Raw genomic sequence first — 19,954 nt, 5'->3', positions numbered from 1 at the left:
TGGGGACTCGGGGGCAGCTGCGGTGCCAGCGCCTTAGCCCCCGCGGACGCCGTGCGTGCAGGCGGAGAGGTGAAACGGGGAGGAAAAGGTTTTTTGTTTGTTTGTTTGTTTTTTTCCTCAGGACAGCAGCCTTCCCCGCGGAGTTTTACTTGTCCCTTACGTGCGCCGTGCGCCGTCCCCCGCGTTGTACGACAGGGGCCGCGGCCGGCACCGCCCGGGCCCCACGGGCCGCCTGAGCGCTGCCCCAGCCGCCGCCGCCACCGCTGCCCGTCCCCCGCAGAGCCCCGCACGGGCGGCGGCACCGCCCCTCCCCGCCCGGCCGCCCAATGGGGGCGCGGCAGCTCCGCCCCCCGCTCGGCGGCAGCCAATGGGAAGCGTCGTGCCGGCGCCCGTCCACCTGCGGCTGCGGGAGCCACCTGAGCGGGCGAGAAAAGCCGACAAAACCCGTCGGTGCGGCGGGCTGCGCGCTGCTCTCTCCGCTCGCCCCCGCCTCGCCCTCCCGACCCGCCGGGCCAGTTCTGCCGCCCGCTGCCTCCGCCAGACATGACACAAGACTACGACAAGTGAGCGAGACAGCCGGGCGGGGAAGCGGGGTGGGGGGGAGGGGAGGGGAGAGAACCGGGTCCGGTCCGACCGGTGCTGGCGCCCCGCCGGGGGGGGGGTGGGTGGTGCGGCGAGAGGGGCTCGCCGCCCGGGGCCCGCTCTCCTGTGGGGCCGGGCCGGGGGGGAGCCGCTCTGCGCGGGGGCCCGCCCCCATCCATCTTCTCGGAGGAGCAACCGGAGGCTGCGGCGGGGCGGTGCGAAATGGCGGGGGGCGGGGGGGGCCTGGCGGCGGCGGCGGCGGCGGCGGACCCCGGCGGCCACCCCGCCCCGCGAGGCGAGCAGCGAGGCAGGGCCGGCTTTGAAACCCGACACCCGCGGCGAGGCGTGGGTCAGCGCCGCCGCCCCCCGCCCCGCCGCGCCGCGCCTTAAATGCGGGCGGCGGCAGCGAGCGGGCCGCGCCGTCGGCAGGAGCGGGCGCCGCCGCCGCAGCGCCGGGCTGCCCCTCTGCCGGGGGGCTGAGGGAGGCGGGCGGAGCCGCAGCGGCGGGCTGTCCCGTCGTCCGTCCCCCCCGCCCCCGCCGCAGCCCCGCGCCGCTGCCCGGCGGCGGGAGCGGCCCCCATGGACTTCTATGAGGCGCACCCCTCCGGCAAGGTGGATTTCGGCAGGTGAGGGGGTCGGGCGGCGGACGGGGGGGGGGCTCTCGGTCAGTTGGGCTGCAGCTGCCTCGTTCTGCGCGGAGCCGAACGTCGGAGGAGTTAAGACTGGGCTGGAGGGGCGTTTCGTGTAACTTCGTGGTGGGGGTGTCGAGGCGTCTTCTTCGGACGGATGGTCCCTCGCCTTGTTTAACGGCCTGGGTTGCTTTCCAAACTTGTCACCGTGTCCGTCGGGAGACGGTCGCCGTGGGCGGTGGGAGCGAGTAGAAAACGGGGTAACTCTGAGGTGATTTGAAGAACCGGTTATAAAGTTACTGCCTTTTGGGTGATCGGTGGCTCAAATGCGCTCATTTCCTAGGGAAAGTGTAGGGGTTTCACAGATGGCTTTTTTTTTTTAGTATACTACTTTTTATAGAAAGAGGATGCTGTAATGCAACAGCTCGCTAACTTCACCCTGTGATTAGGATTTTTTATATGTATTTTTACCCCCGATGACACTTAATAGACGCGGCCACAGCGATTCAGGTGCATGCACTTCACTTTTCTGGCACGCAGAAAGAAGCCGGCTGAAGAAATCCTCTCTGCTGCCTCAGCATTAAAGGCGTGCGCTGTGCGTAGACCAGGTATAAAGCACAGCGCGGCTGAGGATCTCCTCACATCCCGAGCTGAATTGCACGGTGAGGAAGAGAAAGGATGGGCTTTGGATCGGTTAAGTAAGCAAGTTAGAATAGCTTCTGTGATCTGAAGACAGAACGTTGCAGGTTGTGGGATCCTCGCAGGCAAAGAAACAGTATCTGCTCTTTGTAGTAGTCCTCTGCTTCTGTCACACAGAAAATAAATTTCAGAAATTATTAAAACTGCAGTTAGGAAAGATAATATCCAGCCTTTGCTGGATATATCTACTACTTTGTGAGCAGATTCATGTGCCAGTAATCTTGAAACTTAAAACTTAGGAAAAATAAATGTTTGCCTTCTCTTATTAATAAATCTTCTCATTTTTCTGAAAGAAGCAGTGGTTCTGTTAAGGGATTGAGTTACTGCCAAACTCTGCACTTCTCTTGATAATTCTGCAGATAATTCTTTCTACTCTGCTTTTAGGCGGGTAGGTTACCTGTAGGGCAATGTGCATTATACTTAGGTGTTGCAATGACAAATCACACAAAAATACCTAGTTTTTGTATTTGCTATGTTTCTGGTTAGTGGCTGCTTTAGTTCTCAGTATTTTTGGTTCTCATTTGGCTCTCTCTTTCCGTGTGAGCATTGTGTTGCTGGAGGGGATCAGCTTAGTGGTCTTGTGAGTTCCAGCAAGGCTGACTTAGCCCTTCAGCTTGGCAGGGATGGATCAAGTGAACTGCACCCAGGTTACTTCAGTTGCCTTTTTCTTTACGAGTGACTTTAACTGGAGGGTTTTACCCATTTGCTATGGATAGTCAAGGTTTCTTTTATCACGTTGTATAAGAATAGAAGGTTGTACCATGTCCCTAAAGAAAATTCTGCTTTGTCTTCTGCTGCTCACGTCGCCTTGATAGAAAGTGGATGTCCTCGATACCAGAGGTATCTGCATTTTGGTAGATTGCATTTTAGTATATGCGTCAGCGTGTACACAAATATGCGCAAAGACCTAAAGAGAGGGCCTGGTGCAAGAGCTTGTCTTTTTTGTCATTGTTGTTTGCTTTTTTTCCAACTATATAATACTGATTTATAGCCACAAAGTGCTCTTGCAAGTCCTGGAAACTCCTACTTGCTTTAAGTGTCTTCAGCTCAGCCAAGCTGTCCTACTGAAGCTCAGGGAGACTCCGAGACTCTTTGTGTAACCAATAAAGGGTCAAACGCATAATTTGCAAAGTGCTCTGCAATCTTTTTTGGTAGAAGGTGGTGATAAATGTAGGATACTGTTAAGCTGATTATAGTGATTAGAGTATTTCACAACTTTGTTTCACAACTTTTTGTATTTGTAGTATATTTCAATCTCTGCATGCATCTGGGTAGATAGCTTAAAAGAATGCTTATCTACGGGGGAAGGTGTGTGATGGTGGTGGGGAACTGCTTTTTGTGGGGTTTGATTTTTTAAATATATTTATTTATTTATTTTAAACTATTACCAATTCATTAAAAAAAAGTGCTGAATTTGGGATTATTTAAGAAAAGAAAATAGCCTCCCTTCTCTCCCCACCAATCTGCAGTAAACTATTGTTACATTTGCACTGGAAGGAAAACTGTTTGAATTGGTTTAAAAGTCAGATTTAAACAACATTAACTTGAACTCACTTGAAAGATGAAGCGTATATTTTACCAATAGAACCAAAATATATTAAGTTGTCTAAGCTGGTAGGACAGCGTTTTCTACAGATGTCCCACTTTCATCTGTGGGCAGAAGGTCCAAGTTCCCAGCAATCTCAAAACATTCAGAGTAAATATAATTTTTTTTTTTATACTACGACATAAAGGAAAAAACTCAATTTTTTTTTCTTTTTTCCCAGTCATCTGTTGAGGGTGTTTCAAACCAGTGTCACGGATTATTTCAACAGTAACCAGGCAGTAACTCTTTCGTCTTCCCTTGTCAGAAAAATTCACTGCCAAATTGATTTGAGGTCCCTTTGACCAATTTCCCTATGTAGTCTATAATCAGCAGCTTCTAGGTGGTGTTTTCAGATACACTCTGAGAGCAAAGACACCTTTTGAAAGCATTATGGGAAAGAGATATTTCGTTAATTCATGTTTTCTACTTCCACATGGGAACTGGAGCAGGTTGCAGCTTGGTAGTATTACATGGGATGTGCTAGAGGTTTTGTAGGTGGTAAGGCCAGTAAGCGTGTGTAACTCTTTCTGGGTTGGATTCAGAGCATGAACAGGTCAGTTGTGCTTTTAAACGGCTTTGCCTTTTTATATAGACTCGTGTAATCCAGCTGAGTTCGGTCGAATTAATCCTGATTTACACTGAGCGTGAGTGAGATCAGAATTAGGTTTCTGGGCTTTTTGTGTTGACTAATCCTTGCAGTGCACTGAATCAGAATATGAACCCTGTGAAACTGGGGCAGCTAATTTTGAAAAACTTTAGGAATGTTTTTCATGTGTTCTAACAGGTGGCTTTTTTTCTTTCTTTTTTTTTATGATTCAAGTAAAAGACCCGTGTTGGTTCTTCAGAATGACTCTCTCTACTCTCAGAGACGTCCTTACACCAGTGAAGATGAGGCCTGGAAAACCTTTCTTGAAAATCCCCTTACAGCAGCTACCAAAGCCATGATGAGCATCAATGGTGATGAAGACAGTGCAGCTGCCCTCGGACTGCTCTATGATTACTACAAGGTAGATTGGTGTGGGTATGCTCTGGCAGCCAGCGGAGCTCTTGTTCCACCTGTGGAGAAGGCGTCATTTGCTAGAGGATTTTGCAGAAGCTATGTATAGATCACGAGGACTTTAAACTATGTGGTTTTTAAATGGAAAAAATTCCATGTCCCTTTTTCTGAAAACTGGTTTATTTTTAGCTCAGTAAAATAAGATCCCCCGAATCTTAATGTAATGGGTCAAAAGCTTCAGTAGCACTTTGCCTGTCAACTCCAGGTTCTGCAGGAGGTGATGTATTATAGAAATAGTCATGAAGGATGAGACTTTGGGAGCATGTCCCTGTCTGAATGTAAATACACATGGAGAAAGAAACTTCTCTCCTTTTGCTCACGTGATGCCTATTCTGGTGGGACCGTTGGCTTTTGTTGGGGCTTTGATGTGCTACTTTAGTCTCACCTGATACTAAGCTGTAACTACAGATTTTTGGTGGTGTGTGGACCTGAAGTGTCCACCTGAAGGGGTTGCTGTCTGCATCCCTTGTTATCTTCAGTGAGCTTCAGCTGTTGTAATCTGTTAATCCTTTGACAACTGTCATTGTCTTCCCCAGTGTTCATGGTCCCCTCCATGTGCCTTCCTAAATGCTCACAGGTGAATTGAACAGTCAAACAGATAACCTTCTGGTTTGTGTGGGATACGTTTTGCTGAGCTTTCTTTCCTACATACCAGAAGTCTAAGCTAGGGTAGTTATCTCCAGTCCGTGTCCAAGTCAGTGGAGACCAGCAAGCGTTTCCAGGCGGGGAGGAGTCCTGCTTGTGTTAGATGCCTGCGTTACAGTGGCCTGGCTCACTGGGTGGAGATGCCTTTTTTTACTTTACTGAGCATACAGGGAGGCCAGGAGGCTGACTTGACTCACGTGCCTGACACTTTGGCTAGTGTCTTAACAGCAGTGAGTGTAATTGCCAGTGTCTCTATATTCTTCAAGCATGAGGAGAGGTTGCCTTGTGCACGCAAAAACCTTGCCTGCCCTTTTAAGAGTTGAACACGTCTTACGTATCAAAATGTTCTTGTAATGCTTAATATGGAGATTAGCACTCCACATGCACACGACAGAATGCCACAAACTCACTGATGTGGGTGATATTCAGCTAGTTCTGTGAGAAAACTGGCTTTCTGCTTTGTGCCTGTGCTTGCTCTGCTTTTGGAAAAAAAAAAAAAACCACACCGCTTTTCACCAGAACGATTTTAATCCACAAAATCAGTTTTGATTTCTAAACCTGTAGATTACAAAGAGAGCGTTGATGTTGATCCCTCACGCTTGGCAAAGCAGAAGGGATTTGCTGTACATTAATGTCTAATTCAGGGTTTCCTCTTATGTTTGGGTATCAGTGAGTGTACAGAAAAATCTGTGGAAGAACAGGTATCCTGTACGTTTGCATGAAGCAAAATGTTTAGAGGTTGAAAGATTTATTGGGGGTTGTTACGAAGTAATGCTAGAGGGACAACATCTAGACATTTCTAATATGCCCCCTCTGCAATATTAAAGGCAGCCAATGAGATCACCTTTGTATTAAAAAAAAACAACCAAAAAAACCCCAAAACCAAAAACCAACAAAACCAAACAACTTGAGTTTTCTTCCACTTGACTAATGAGCTACCCTGATAGCTCAACTGTGGTTAATAAGGCCTTACAGGAAACAAATTTTTGATCAAAATCTAGAGTTTAGGAGTGTTGGCCAAACGCAGCTCGGAAGACCCTTGTTTTTTAGTGACTAGTAGTGTTGGCCTCCTAGCGGTTTCCAGCTAGAGGTTCTCCAAATTTTGCTGGTTACTGTGGAGAATCCAACAATTCTGGTGTTACTGGAGATTCCAGGTTATGTGGAAGAGCCAGGACTTAGGTGTTAGTCGGGCGCCGTTTAGAGAAGCATGCTGTTCAGCCTTTGAGTTAGCAGTAAAGTGGTGGTTCCCTGTGTTGCACCCAAGCTGGCAAAGGCAGGCAGTCTCTGAGCAGGCTTCAGCGAAGGAAGGTGGTGGGAGTTTACTCCTCCTTACACCAGATGGTGTTTGCTTTGCTCATTCAGGAGGCATGTTGAGGGTGACAAAAGCCCTGGGGGCCATGTCTGGGTTTGCAGAGGAGCGTGTGTGGGCTTGCTGTGCAGCTGAGGGGACCTGAGCACCATAGGCTTGTGCCAGTGGTGGCAAGAGCTGTTTGGGTCACTGGGGCACTGGCTGTGTGCTCCAGTGAACCAAGCTGCCGCAGGTCGAAGAGTTCACCTTCTTCTGTATGCCTTGGCCTTGCCACACAGCCAGGAAAATGGCACGTGTCTGTGTGTGGACGAGGTGGCTTGTGATCAGTGTTGTGGTATGTGGTGTTTTCAGGGCAAATCCTGTCCACGGCATAAAATATGAGGAGCAGTATTGAGCTGTCTTAAATCCAGAGCACTGGTCATTACCTTTTGTTTATAAAAGATTTAATACAGTTTGGGACAGGGTGTTATATGTGGCTGTGCACAAAAATGATCTGTAGCATCCCAATACACTTACTGGACCTGAGCGTCCCCAAATCCCCTGGTCTCCAAGGAGAAAGGAAAGCCTCAAGTGGTCTTTGAGGAAGTGGCCTAGAGAGCACGTGTTCATGGGGAAGGGGCTGTGGAGCAGCGTCCTTTCACAAGCCTTGAGCTCATCCAGCAAGCTGAACCCTGCCAGCCTGCAGAGGAGGAAACCTTCACTGCCGGAGCAAACCTTGGGGGCTCTGCTTCTGGTCCTGCTCACACCAGTGCTGGTGCTCCAGCCAGGGATGGACCGTTTTCTGCACCAGTTTTTCCCACCGCCTGGTGCTGGCAGGAGCCCAGGGCTGGCACAGCTGGCCAAGTAGTCTACACAGGGATCGGCAGGACATCGCGTGGGGTGGGCCTGGCATCCCAAAGCTGTACGAACATTGGTCAAACTAATGCTAATAATGACTGGTATCAGAGAGTGATGCTTACTTAATTTGACTAAGTCGCTGTGTTTTTGAGGGGTGGTGGTTTTGTTTTGGTTTTTTTTTTGTATGGGAGGAAGAACGCAATTACAGCATGTCTTGTATTTCCTAGGTTCCAAGGGAGAGGAGATCTTCAACAGCTAAACCAGAGGTAGAACATCCTGACCAAGACCATAGCAAAAGGTATTAGTTTTTATTATTGTTTGTCTGCTTATCTCCCTTCCCTCCTACACCACCAAAGCTGCTGAAGAAAAGTAACGTGCTGCACTGCAGCATTGTGCTGGAAGAGAGAAGTGGTTTGCTTTTACTCTGTGCCCCAAATTCCTGCACTGCCCCAAGAACAGGATGGGGATTGGACCATGATGTGGATTGCTGAGGCCCAAACTGCTGCTCATCGCCATCCATCTGCTTTCTCTGTACTGGTGTCATACAGTCAGCATAGCAAAAGCTGGTCTTTTTAACACTAGGCACAGCCTGGTAGTGCATGCACCCCTTCCCAAGGCTGCGGAGGTGACTGGTGATCCTTTTATTTTTGCAGGTGGTTGCCTCAGTTGCTCACTGCTGACTTTGTTGTCAGCTACCAGCAGCATTGCTTCTTCATGCATGGGCTGATAGGGAAGGACTTCAAAGTGCTTGTGATTTAGTTTTGCTTTTGTATTGTTCATGGACTTCTTTTGTATCCTCTGGAACGCTTGCCTTTCTTCCTCTTCCTGCACTCCCTCTCTCGTGCCTCCCAAGCAGAAGATGATACTGACTTAAGTAAATATTACAAATGTGAGGTTCATTCAAGCCAGGCTTCCCCTCCTACCATCCTTTTCCTTTGGACAGACTAGAATGCTTTAAGGACTCAAGGTGGAGTTTTGTGGTCTGGCTGAGCCCATTGAACAACTCGTTGTTGAGAAGAGCAGTCTGGTTCCCAGCCATGTGTTCCCACTGCTCCCCTCATACCAGCTCTGGTCTTCCACTGACCCATAACCTAGCAGGAAAAAAAAGAGGAGGCTAGTTTTCTGCCAGTGGAACAAGCTGAACTGGCTCACCAAGGGGTTGGGGGAGCATCAGAATTGGTGCAAAGGAGAGGGCAGGACCACGTTGTGGGGAGGGAGAAAGGGAGGGCAGGCTGACTTAGTGGCTGCTAGCTATGAGGTCAGCTCAGCCACAGATCTCGGTGTTGTGGCAGAAATGAGTGTGGTGGGGTGGAGAGTTGGAAGTTATGCAAATGACTCCCAGGAGTCTCGGTGTGGATTTTCTTGGGAGTTTGCGTATGAAAAGGGGGTGTAATTTTCTTATTAGTGCTTCCCAGGTGGCATGCAGTCCTAGGGCAGAGGAGCAGCAGCCTTGCTCTCAGTCCTTCTCCATCTGCCAAAAAGCAGTTTCATGGAGCCTGTGTGTGCCAGTGTGTGGTGGGAAGGGCCTCAGAGTGCTTAGTTTTGGACTGCTGTTTTCAAAGCAGTGAGGATCTGGGCTGTGAACTCTCACCCTTTGCTCCAGGGTAATTCATCTCCAAGGTGGGGTTGTTAGCAGTGGGTGAGGTGTTTTGTTTTTTGGTTTGTGTTTTTGTGTTGTTTTTTTTTTTTTTTGAATGAGTTTCTTGGCTTTTCAGGTTAGGATTGAGCTGTTCTGCACGAGCAGGAGAGGTGGTGTCAGCTGTCATTGTCCAAAAGGCCGAGAAGTATTTCTAGCTCTTGTTTAATGAGAAAATGAGCTGTATAATTTATGCATGATTTTTTTCTTTGTCCTTTAAAGGAACAGCATCCCAAATGTAACAGAACAGTCACTCATTTCTGCTGGAGAAAACAGAGTCCAGGTTCTGAAAAATGTGCCTTTCAATATTGTCCTTCCACACACACCCCAGATGGGCATGGACAAGAGAGGCCACCTTACAACCCCTGACACCACAGTCACCGTTTCAATTGCCACGATGCCCACCCATTCCATCAAAACGGAGACGCAGCCCCATGGCTTTGCAGTGGGCATCCCACCAAGTGTCTACCACCCTGAGCCCCCCGAGCGGGTGGTGGTCTTCGACAGGAACCTCAATCCCGACCAGTTCAGTTCTAACACCCAACCTCAAAACTCCCAGAGGCGAACACCGGACTCCACCTTCTCAGAGACTTTCAAAGAGGGCGTGCAAGAGGTACCAAGAGAGGCAGTTGCTGTGCGCGTGTGTGCATGTCTTGATCTGGATGGAGAGATCCAGTTCTGTCTTTAATTGTTCTTGCTACTTGAACCAGAAAACTGTCTGGTAATTTAGGAATAGAAGACTTTGTCAGAAAGGTGCATAAGTTTAACTTAGTGAATAAAACCTTCACAACATGAATTCATTATCAAAAGCAAATGACTAATCTTACTAGTGACAAAGCCTTTGACTTGCAGAGTGTGGAAATAGGTATCTCGATCCACAGCACCAGGCCAGGTTTTGCAAGAGTTCAGCACTCTGCAGTGCCTTTGCAGGTACCAAAGTGAAGTGACTATGTCTGTAAGCTTCCTTACTGCGGGTTTCTAGGTGTGGTGTGTGTGCGTCAGTAGAAAACAGTAGGTGTATTTAGGGGCCTTGAGTGAGAGTTAAACCTGGATAAAAATCCCTGGTTTTTGTTTTATGGTACCAACTGAAAACAACAGCGTAACCGTGTTTTGATTTTTAAGCCAGAACCCAAGGAACTGTGTAGCTATGCCCTTTCTTGGAGATTTGGGAAAGCTTTAAAAGGTTGCCCTAAGCTGACTCAGAAGGCTTGTGAGATGTTTTGCTTAGTTGACACCCAAAAGTTTTGGATTAAAACCCTGCTCAAGTGTCCTGTTTGTACAGAACAAAAATCAGTTGTTATCTGATGATCAGTTTGCCTGCCAGAAGTTCTGTGGTAATGAGTATCTGTTTAATCTTGACTTTTCTTGTTGCTGCTGTGTTAATTGTTGTGTTGTTTTGTTTTGTGTCTACCCCAGGTTTTCTTTCCTACTGAACTGAATCTCCGAATGGCCAACATGAATTCAGAAGATTATGTTTTTGACAGCATTTCTGGGTAATGCTTAAGGCCCCCGTTGGCCCATATCCTCCTGTTCTCTTACAGTTGTCCACGAGCAAGCAGTACAGCTCATGCCCTTCTGAAATGAGTCTCTGTCAGGCACTGGGGGGGCTGTGGATCTCAAAACCACAACAATGTCTGCTCATTTGAATTTCACAGTTGAAAATCCTACCTGTGTATTTGAGGAAAACAACCTGCAAGGTTGGAAATACCACCTGGTTTCAGTCGCTGTCCTTGTACCAACTCCCTGTCCCATGGGAAGATGCAGCGCTGTCTGTCAGCTCTGCAGTGGTCTTGGAGTTGGCTTCCAGCTGTGTCCCTCTCCCTGGCCTCCTTGCCTTGCCCTCTCCCTGCTGGAAATCTATAGCAGAAATAGTAAGCATGAAACTCATCTGAACTCTAAGGGAGGGGAATAAATTAGTTGTTTGGTTAGCTGCAGTTGACCAAGAGGGAAGAGGAGAAGACCATGGCCACTGAATGGCTTATTAGCCTGTGAATTTAATTTAATTGCTAATAGATACTTTTCTGTTCCATGAGAGCAGCTTGCTGCTCTCAGCCTGAATAGGGAGCTTCTAGTCTGGCCTGCTGATGTGTCTTGGGATGTAGTTTGCCAAGAACTTCTCTTAAATGTTCATTCATGAAGGAAATGGTTGAAAAAGGGGCTCATCCTGTTTTCCAACTTCCTTGCCTGTTGATGGCTTAGTGAGTCAACTAACGACTTTGGAATTTCTCCAAATTAAATGTGGAACGTTTAATCGGCTTTCCAGGAAAATGCCTTAGCAATCACTGCCCTCTTCGCTCTGTAGGAATAACTTTGAATACACTCTGGAAGCTTCCAAGTCCCTCCGACAGAAGCCTGGGGACAGCACAATGACTTACCTGAATAAAGGTCAATTTTACCCAATCACGCTGAAAGAAGTCAGCAGCAGTGAAGGAATCCATCACCCCATCAGTAAAGTCCGAGTGAGTGGGAGCTCTTGTGGTTTGTTGGGAAAGAGGGTGTGTACAATGGTAGCCTCAAACTCTCCCGAAGTGTAGTAATCTAAACCCGAGCATCAGCACTAAGGCCAGCTTACCTGCTCTCTTACGTCAATGTTCGTTCCTTTGCTGTCCACCTACTTCCAGACCAGCCCGTCCTGGCTCAGTCTGTTAAGAAGTGGTGTCAGCACTTGTGTAAAGATGATGCAACACCTGGAATGAGATTCTTGAACTCCAGTTAGGAGAGCAGTTCTGCTCATCTCTGTTTATGACCCAGAAAGCGCTGCTGTCTGTCTTCCTGTTTGGCAGCAGTGTGCCAGGTATACTGTCGTGTGTCAAGTTGGAAAGCCTAAATCAGAAAACCTGATACCAACAAGAACTTCCAAAATAAATATAAATGTACTCTCTGGCCTTTTCTCTTTCATGTATTTTTGGTGGTGTTTGGGGTTTTTTTTGGGGGGGTGGGGGGTGGTGGTGTTTGGGTTTTTTTTAAATATTACTCCCTTCCACTCTCCTTTCAGAGTGTCATCATGGTTGTGTTTGCTGAAGACAAAACAAGGGAAGATCAGCTAAGGCACTGGAAATACTGGCACTCAAGACAGCACACGGCCAAACAAAGATGCATTGACATAGGTAAGGAACACTGTCATTGCTGATGTCAAACTCCAGACCTAATTCCTTGGCAAGGTTTGGTTTTCTGCTAAAGCTTTGTTATTTTAAGGGACCTTGGATCTCACTCTCTGCTATCCATAGCTTTGCTGAAAGCCCAGAGAGAGCTTTTGATTGCTTAGAGCTAATGCTGTAGTTTTTAGGACTCTTTGAAGAGGCTGAATTTTGGAGGATTTTGGTTGGTGAGCAGGCCAAGTTCAGGGTTTTGCATTGGGAGAACTAACACGCCCCTCCAAACTACAGTTGCTCTGGCATATCCTGGTGCTTGTAGCTAAATCGCAGGTTATAGACTCTGTGGCTGTCCTAAATATTGTGTTTCTTCAAAGGACAAGATCCTTGTAGGAATACCTTGACACTAATGATCCTCCTTCCCACAGCTTCACTCACAAGTGGTCTTTGGTACGCGTAAAAAAAGAAAACACTGCAAATTTCCACTTGCCTCCAGACAAGGCTGGGGCTGGCTGGCTTCCAGCCTTCTCTGGCTAAAGGCTGGGTTGTACTCCTCGTCCTTTCCTTCTGTGAAATAAAAGCAGGGATTAATCACTTGGCACTTAAAGCAGACGCGCATGCAAATCTTTGTTATTGAAGGAGTTTTACTGAGAGCTTATGCCCTTGCTGTACAGGGTAGAGTTACCCGCACATAGCAGGTTATGGCACAGGACATGAGATATTTGGGATGTCTGCCTTTCTCACTAGAGTTTCTAGTTTGGAATTTCTGCAGAGTCCCGTTCTCCTCCTTCCTCCTGTTTGTTGTTGTTTTTTTCTGTATGAGAACCATTTCCAGCCTTTTTAATGATCCACTCTTAAGTGCAGTTCAGCTTCCTTTGCCCCCAAGGGCTTGCTGAGGAGTTGTAGTTTCTAGCTGCTCTGTGTGATTAAGGACTCCAGATGGTATCTCCTCTTCCTCTCCCTCATGCATCCTTCTTTCTAACAGCTGACTACAAGGAAAGCTTCAACACCATCAGTAACATTGAGGAGATCGCGTACAATGCCATATCCTTCACTTGGGACATCAATGAGGAAGCGAAGGTATGTGGCCGTGATTATATTTCCTGTCCTTTTAGCAGATTCGGGGGCTGGGGGAGGGGAAGGGTGTGTGGCCTACCTGGTGATTAGCATGTAACAAGTTTGTTTACGCTCTTACATTAGGCAAAACCTTCTGGCTATTTCTTAAGAGGGTTTGCATGTGCAACTGCTTCAAGGTTCTTGGCAGAACTGCCTACCTGACAGACAAGTACTGACAAAAGGAAGCGCTGAGCGTTTCCAGAGCAGATGAAGTGGTGCGGGAGGTGTGATGGAGCGTTGCTGGGCTTGGCAGCAAGCACAGTCTCCCAGAGGATCCCTGCGTGAGGCGGGGGGCAGCTTCTGAGGGATTTAGGCTGTGGCAATGGACTTGCCTTTAGCAGAAGAGGGAGTAGCTGCTGCCGTTGAGCTCCCAAAGCATGTGTTGCTGAAACCACGGATCCCAACACCCAGTGACCTATTTCAAGCTAGAGCAGCCTCCTGGTGAACTCTGGTTTGATCTTTTTTCAGAGCTATGGGTACTGCGGTAGGTGTGTAAGTATGGGCAGCTTCCCTAGCTAGTAGCTGGGTGCAAGGACAGCAGGTCAGAGCAGAGTCATCTCAGTTCCGAAGGCATTTCCCACTGGCTTGTTGCTGGAGTCAAAGTGCAGGAGTTTTCTTTGGAGAGTTTCATTACTGCCTGGGTTTTCATTAAAAATTGGGAACAGTCTCCTTCAATTTTTGGAGACTGGCTGTTCCCTTGCTAGTACATCATATGCTAGTCGCCAGCATCATGGGGAAAACTGCCGATGGCTGCAGAGTGCCATGTCTAGGGAGAGCCTAGCTTGGGGAACAGAGGAGCAGAGAACGCAAAGGTCCTTCTCTAGAGCTGTGTGTGCTACTACGCTCTGCAGGGAGGTGCAGCGGGTGGTGTCACTGCACAGAGCTCACTGTCACCATGAGCTTTGCTCTGTGCTGCACAAGGGCTGTGGAGAACAGGCAGGGAGAGGTGGTGTGGGGGCTGGTGTTGTGTTTCAGCTCTGTGGGAGAAGTTTGGGATGCTTGGCAGGCAGCAACGAGGAGCTGTGTGTGCTGCTGCTGAAAGTGCTGCCTTGCAGCATGCATGACATTACTTGTGAGGCTGGGGCTGGGTGCCAGGCTTCCCTGTTCACCAGATTTGACTGGATGACAGGGAGAGACGGAAGGCAGGGAGGGCCTTACCTACTGGAGGGTGCTAAAGGGCTGACATGATTTTTGAAGCATGAAGCACTTTGCTACGTGAACAAACAGATGAAGCTTCAGAAGGGCTGTCAAATGGAGGCAGTTAAGTATTCCCAAAATGTTATCCTGCTGCCATAGCCAGTCTAACATTCAAGGAACCTGGGTAATCAGTGTCTGCAAGGTACTTGAGGGCTTAGGATTTGCACGCAGGGATGGATCATGCAGAAAGAGCAATGATTTCGGGTCCCCAAGGAGTCAGAAGCACTTCACAGCTCCACAGCTGCCTCTCTGCTGGCTGAGCCATCCTACAGCAGTAAGGACAGGCTGCTAACCCAGGAGCTGGGCTTAGAGCTGGTGCTGAGAACCCTGTGCCTGCCCCAAGGAAAGCCATCCCTTCCCACCAGGTGACAGAGCCCAGCCCTATGTGAAGCAGGTGGTTATTGCCCAGGTACTCTATAGACCCCTGAATGAGTAGTCTCAGTCTATAGTGAAATTGCCAATAGCAGCTTGAAAAGGTCTAAGGACCCTCACGGTGATATTTCAGCTTGGGGCTGAACTTCACAGGATGAGGTGGTATGGGGAAGTGTGAACCAGACTGGGTTTGTAGCTACAGAGGGAAATTTGCTTCCAGATTCACAGTCTGAGTGTGTGAGATCCATATACTTTGAGGATTGGTTTGTATGAACCCGCAGAGGGCACTGTTGATACCAAGAGTGCAAGCCTTGGCTCCTGGGATCAGAATCATATTAAGACAAAAATCTGGACTTCAGTGATCAAAGAACTGGCATTTTTAGCAAATGCTCTATGTGTTTAAGTGTCTGTTTAACTTTTTTTTTTTTCCCCTCCCCTTAAGTGGATGCATTTTTGTCAATGGTTGGATTTTTCACCAGCAGAGCTGCAGTTCTTTCTCAACTCCTGTGATCTTATCAGGAGACGTCTGAGCCAATTTCAACAATTTTTATTGCATGGTTCATTTACCTTGCATGCTCTCTCCCTCTCTTTTATTTTAATTTTCTTTCTTTTTGTCTTTTTTTTTTTTTTTCTCCCCAAACAATAGTCTTGAAGTATATGAAGAGAGCAGGGAATAAATAGAGCTGAGTCTCTGATGCTACAGAAAGTCCTCCACTGTGATAAATACAGTGTCTTATATTTAATAACAGCAGCAGTGCTGCATAGTTGGTATGTTTAACCAGCCAGCAAGCCTTGATTATTAGAAATTTGCTTCCTGAGCCCTGGAGTTACCTGGACCAGAGCCAGGTGATTCTTCTGTGGTTGCTGCTTCTCCCATTTACCTCTTGCTCCCAGTTTGCTGTGGGAATGATTTGATCCTGTGCAGTGGTGTCAAATGAGAGGTGATGAGGCTCTGCGTCTGGGGTTTTTGGTGTAATTACTCATTTAGGCACCCAGGGCTCTGGGTGTGCATTGGATTTAAGGGAGAAATAGCATATTATTACAAGAAGTTGCCCCTAGCAGCTCTGGGACCAGGTACTTGCTCTTCTTGTGCTAGCCCTCATTGTGGGGGTGTACAAGAATATTGGAATTCTGCTGCTTTGTCTGTGCCGGAGGGTGTCACCTGCCTGAGTGCTTTGCCAGTCCCCTTGGGACACTTCAGGGATTTTGTAAAATACAGCTTTCTGGTGAAGAAACACTGTTTCCAGGTGATAACCAGTCACCTGCTCACTCTGTAGCAAGGAAAATGTGTGTATTTTGCAGCTGTTGAGTTGGGGGATGGAAAGGATGTTTGAGATGCTCTCAGCAACCAGAATTTCCTGGTTGTGTTGTGCTGGGAGAGCTGAGGGCTACGCCAGGGCTTTGGATACCGGACACAGCAGGCAGGTCTGGCTCTGCACGGGTGGAGTTGTCACACAGCTGGCTGCATTGGTGTGCTGTTTGTGAGCCCATGTGTGTAGAAACCAGGAGTATTTCATGCAGGACAGACACTTGCCATTCTGGGACCAGACAGTGGCCGTGGGTTTCAGAGCAAATGCTATGTACTTCTTTCTGGCAGCTCCTCTCTGCCCTCTTCTGTTGCTTTGGGACATCACAGGAGCGGCTAGAAGTGGCCACTTTATGGAATAGAGGTGGGTTAAGTATTCCTGAGTGTGTTCGAGCTGGAAGAGGACCCAGGATCCAAAGCCTCCTTGCTCTGAGACAGTGAAGTGAGCCGAGGGTGGGGAGGAAAAGACAGACTGCCCCAAAGTGGTGCTCCTGAGACTGGAAGTAAAGCAAGGACAGGGTAGAAAGGTTGACAGGAGGCACTCCAGAGTGGGGGAGTGGTGATTCTGGGGGGCTTCCAGGTGCGTCCATGTTAGCAGTGGGGTCTGATCCCACCACCTGACAGGGTAGGGGAAGAACTGGATGAGGAGGTAATCGTGCTTTGTGAGGAGAAAGGGGGAGATGGTGAACTGGGAAATTAGTTGATAAACTAGTGAGTTGTTGAATTGGATATCCAGGAAAGCCAGCACAGCTACTCAGTCAGGAGCCATCCTGGTTGGTTGGAAGCATGGTCTGATGAGTCTGACAAAGATGTGTAGCTGATACACTCACTTGCACTCAACAGGTAATGCTGGAGTTACCCTGAGGCTTGTGGAGACTTCATTCCCACTCTGTCCTGGATGTCTGCTGTGTTGGGCAGACAGTTGAGGTGGGGTTCTTCTGCGAACAACTTTTAGATGTCTGAACACAAGCTCGTCATCTTTCACTTCTATGACTTCATTAGGGACAGGGTGTCTAGAGCTGGAGGAGCTTTTTCTGGAGGTGCCTGCCCCTCCTCGTTGACTCAGCAGGCTTGGCCATCTTTAAAATCGGGGGATTTTAAAGGTAGGGAAGAGGAATCCTGTCCTTGCAGCCCTTTTTTGCCTTCTCCATATGTCAATTGGGAGAAGTGTTTGTAGTTTCAGGTCATGAGTTTTGAGGCTGGGAACCATCTCTTCCCAGGTCTCTACAGCATGACCAGTACCCATTAGAGGTCTTTTAATGAAAATTGCCACTACGTGCATGGTTAAATGCACATTTTTTTCAAACGTTTCCTGCTACTCTTCATATTGTTGGCCATTTTCCTGTTACCTCTGTTGCGTTACCCGTTAGGCTGTGAAGAAAATTCTCTATCCCTTAACTTTGGCCTGGGGACGTAGCCTGCTCTCAGGTCAGTGGCAGTTGAACAATCTGGATGGATCGGTTTCCCCAGGGTTAAGTGGCTTTGCTGGATCCTGCTTTGCTCAAATCCTGTCTGAGCTCCTGCCTTGTGGAGCGGGAGTGCTGGGGCCTCGTGTCTGAGCAGGGTGAGTTGTTGTGTCTGCATGGTGATGACAGGAGCCTCTTTGACTGTTTTTGTAGTCGTAACAGCGCAAGGACCCTGCTGTTGTGCTGGGGCACCCCTTCCATGCTTGCCAACAGCTCTGTTCTGAAACGTAGCGTTGCTTCCAGCAGCTCCCAGAGACAGGCCCCCATGGAGGTCTTCTGTCTGGCTTGCTTTAGGCAGGATGGTGAGACTGGAGCCAAAAATGATGTCACCACACATTAAGGGCTCTATTGTCCTCCCACTCCTTCCCTCCAAAATAAAAAAAAAAAAAAAAGGCACTGTAAACCAGATGCTCTGTGTGAAAAGACCCTTTCTGCTAAAAAGGGTTACATGGTGAGGGTGTAACAGGGGCATTTAGAGCTGGAGAATATTGTGGTAGAGCTTTTTGCTGTCTTTACACCAAAGTCAAAGGTGCTGTGGTATCTCTTAGTGACACCTTCAATGACAGAGCAATTAATGTTTTTTTTTTCCTGTTTTTTTTGTGTGTTTTTGTTCTGGTTTGGTTTTTTTGTTTGTTTGGGTATTTTCCAAAAAAAGTGGAATGGCCCTGTATTAAAATAATTTCAGGCTAATTTGGATTGCCCTTTTGAAATAGCAGATTGGGCAACGAGGGTGATCTTCTGGCAGATCCTCCTGTGTGCTGACTGCAATTCTTGGGCAGGGTTTTTTGTTCAGATGAGCTCTATTTTTGGAGAGGGTGGATCTCTTGCTACAACTTGAAGTAAGGCTGGGGTGTACACCACTGATTTAAGAGTTTATTCTAGCATAAGCCTCCCTTGGTGTTCACTGTAGGAAGAATTTCAACTTTTTTGATTGATGAATATTGCACGCATTTATATGGATGCCATTGTAATGAAACAGCAGTCATATGCCTCATTAAAGAAGGTGTTGCCACCTTCAGCAGCATTGAAGAGGTACAGGTTTGGCTAGTTGGAAATGAAACTATGAAATGTGATGAGTCAAACATACTTAAAGGAAAGAGATTGGTTTGAAGTCAAGGCTGCAGACCACAAGTACTTTGAAGCACAAGTACATGCAGCCTTTGGAGCAGTGACATAGGAAAGTCATAGCAAGTATTGCTTACCTGCCTCTTAATGCAGACCTCTCCCTACTCTGTTCTGGGTTTTCTTAAAAACAAGCATGTGTTGCCCTTGATTTTAAGCGTTGCAAATTAGAAGCAGGTTTTCAACTCACAGTTTTTCTTCAGAACTTGGTGTCCCAATCTCCACCATCTCTCTGCTCTTCCAACCGACTACAGTGCTCACAATGTGTTTCCTAAAGCTGGAAGAAACATCTTCCTGAAGTTAGCTCTTCTATAGAGAAAACTAGGTGATGACTTTTTTCCTTTTCTCCATTCCTTTCATATCTGATGGCAAAACTTCCTTTTCAGCCATTTTTGTGCCTTTGTAGACATAATTCTTCAGTTTTGTGTTGGGGTTTCTTTTTTGTTGTTTTTTTTTTCTTTTTTGTTTTTGTTTTTTTTGTTGAGGTTATTTGGTGGGTGAGTTGGTTTTTTTTGTTTGTTTGGGGGCTTTTTTGGTAGTGTGGTGGTTTTCCTGTTTGATTGGTTTTTTTAACATAAATTGCCAATTTTTTTTGCCAAACTGCTGCTTTTACATTCTTTGCAACCAACACAGCAAAAGCTGACACCTGGCCCCACGCCTTTATCTTATCAGAGTGTGGGGTGGGAAGAAGCACTGGTAAGACTGGGAACCTCTATCCCTGGGTTTCCCACGTATTGCGAGCAGAGACATTCCTGTATTTCCTTGCCTCAGAACAGGTTGGAATAACAATCAGCATTGCTCTTTGTGAGCAGGAATACGTATTTTCCTTTCATTACCATTCATTTTTGTTTTGTTGATGGAGTGAACTTGCTAGGAGGATGTTCTTTTATCTGGGGCTGGGTCATGTTTCCCACTTGGCATTCCTTGGTGTGGTGTGGGACCTGCGATGTGTTTTGTGTCAGTCACCCACATTGGGCCTGGTAGGTCTGAATGCAAACTAACTTCCCCGGGCTGTGAGCAGGATGGTGCTGGGTCTGGCTGAGCGGAGCTGGAACGGATGCGGCCCTATCGCACATCTGCCAGACAAGCCTTATTTGGAGCATCCGATCCCAAAGGCAGGAGGTGGCTGGGGAGCCCACAGGTGTGTGAATTGCCCAATTTTTTTATCTCTCTTTCCTGGCTCGCCTCCTGCTGATGCAAAACCTGTGGCGCATGTGGGAGGTGAAGAAATGAATGTGAGAGCAGTAAGATTAGCCACCTCTCAGGTGATCTCTACCAAGCCGTTTTTTTTTTTTTCTTCTTCT

General features: G+C 47.7%; 1 protein-coding gene across 5 annotated transcripts in view; it reads left to right on the top strand.

The window, feature by feature from the left end:
- Positions 1–443: 443 nt before the first annotated feature.
- The window catches only part of GRHL1 (grainyhead like transcription factor 1), a 44,059-nt gene continuing 24,548 nt past the window's right edge, over positions 444–19,954 (top strand). For 2 of the 5 annotated variants that reach the window (XM_075049154.1, XM_075049152.1), the window contains exons 1-8: positions 1,152–1,208; positions 4,316–4,502; positions 7,571–7,641; positions 9,202–9,592; positions 10,396–10,472; positions 11,282–11,438; positions 11,975–12,086; positions 13,057–13,151. In XM_075049154.1, the coding sequence (XP_074905255.1) occupies positions 1,162–1,208; positions 4,316–4,502; positions 7,571–7,641; positions 9,202–9,592; positions 10,396–10,472; positions 11,282–11,438; positions 11,975–12,086; positions 13,057–13,151 (1,137 nt within the window). In that variant the 5' untranslated portion in view covers positions 1,152–1,161. Of the gene's footprint in view, positions 564–1,151; positions 1,209–1,854; positions 1,874–4,315; positions 4,503–7,570; positions 7,642–9,201; positions 9,593–10,395; positions 10,473–11,281; positions 11,439–11,974; positions 12,087–13,056; positions 13,152–19,954 lie in introns of those variants that run through there. The other 3 variants (XM_075049156.1, XM_075049153.1, XM_075049157.1) reach the window with 3 other exon arrangements.

This window comes from Buteo buteo, chromosome 17, assembly GCF_964188355.1.
Source record: "Buteo buteo chromosome 17, bButBut1.hap1.1, whole genome shotgun sequence".
NCBI classification, from domain to species: domain Eukaryota; kingdom Metazoa; phylum Chordata; class Aves; order Accipitriformes; family Accipitridae; genus Buteo; species Buteo buteo.
This window is presented reverse-complemented; position numbering and strand designations above follow the sequence as displayed.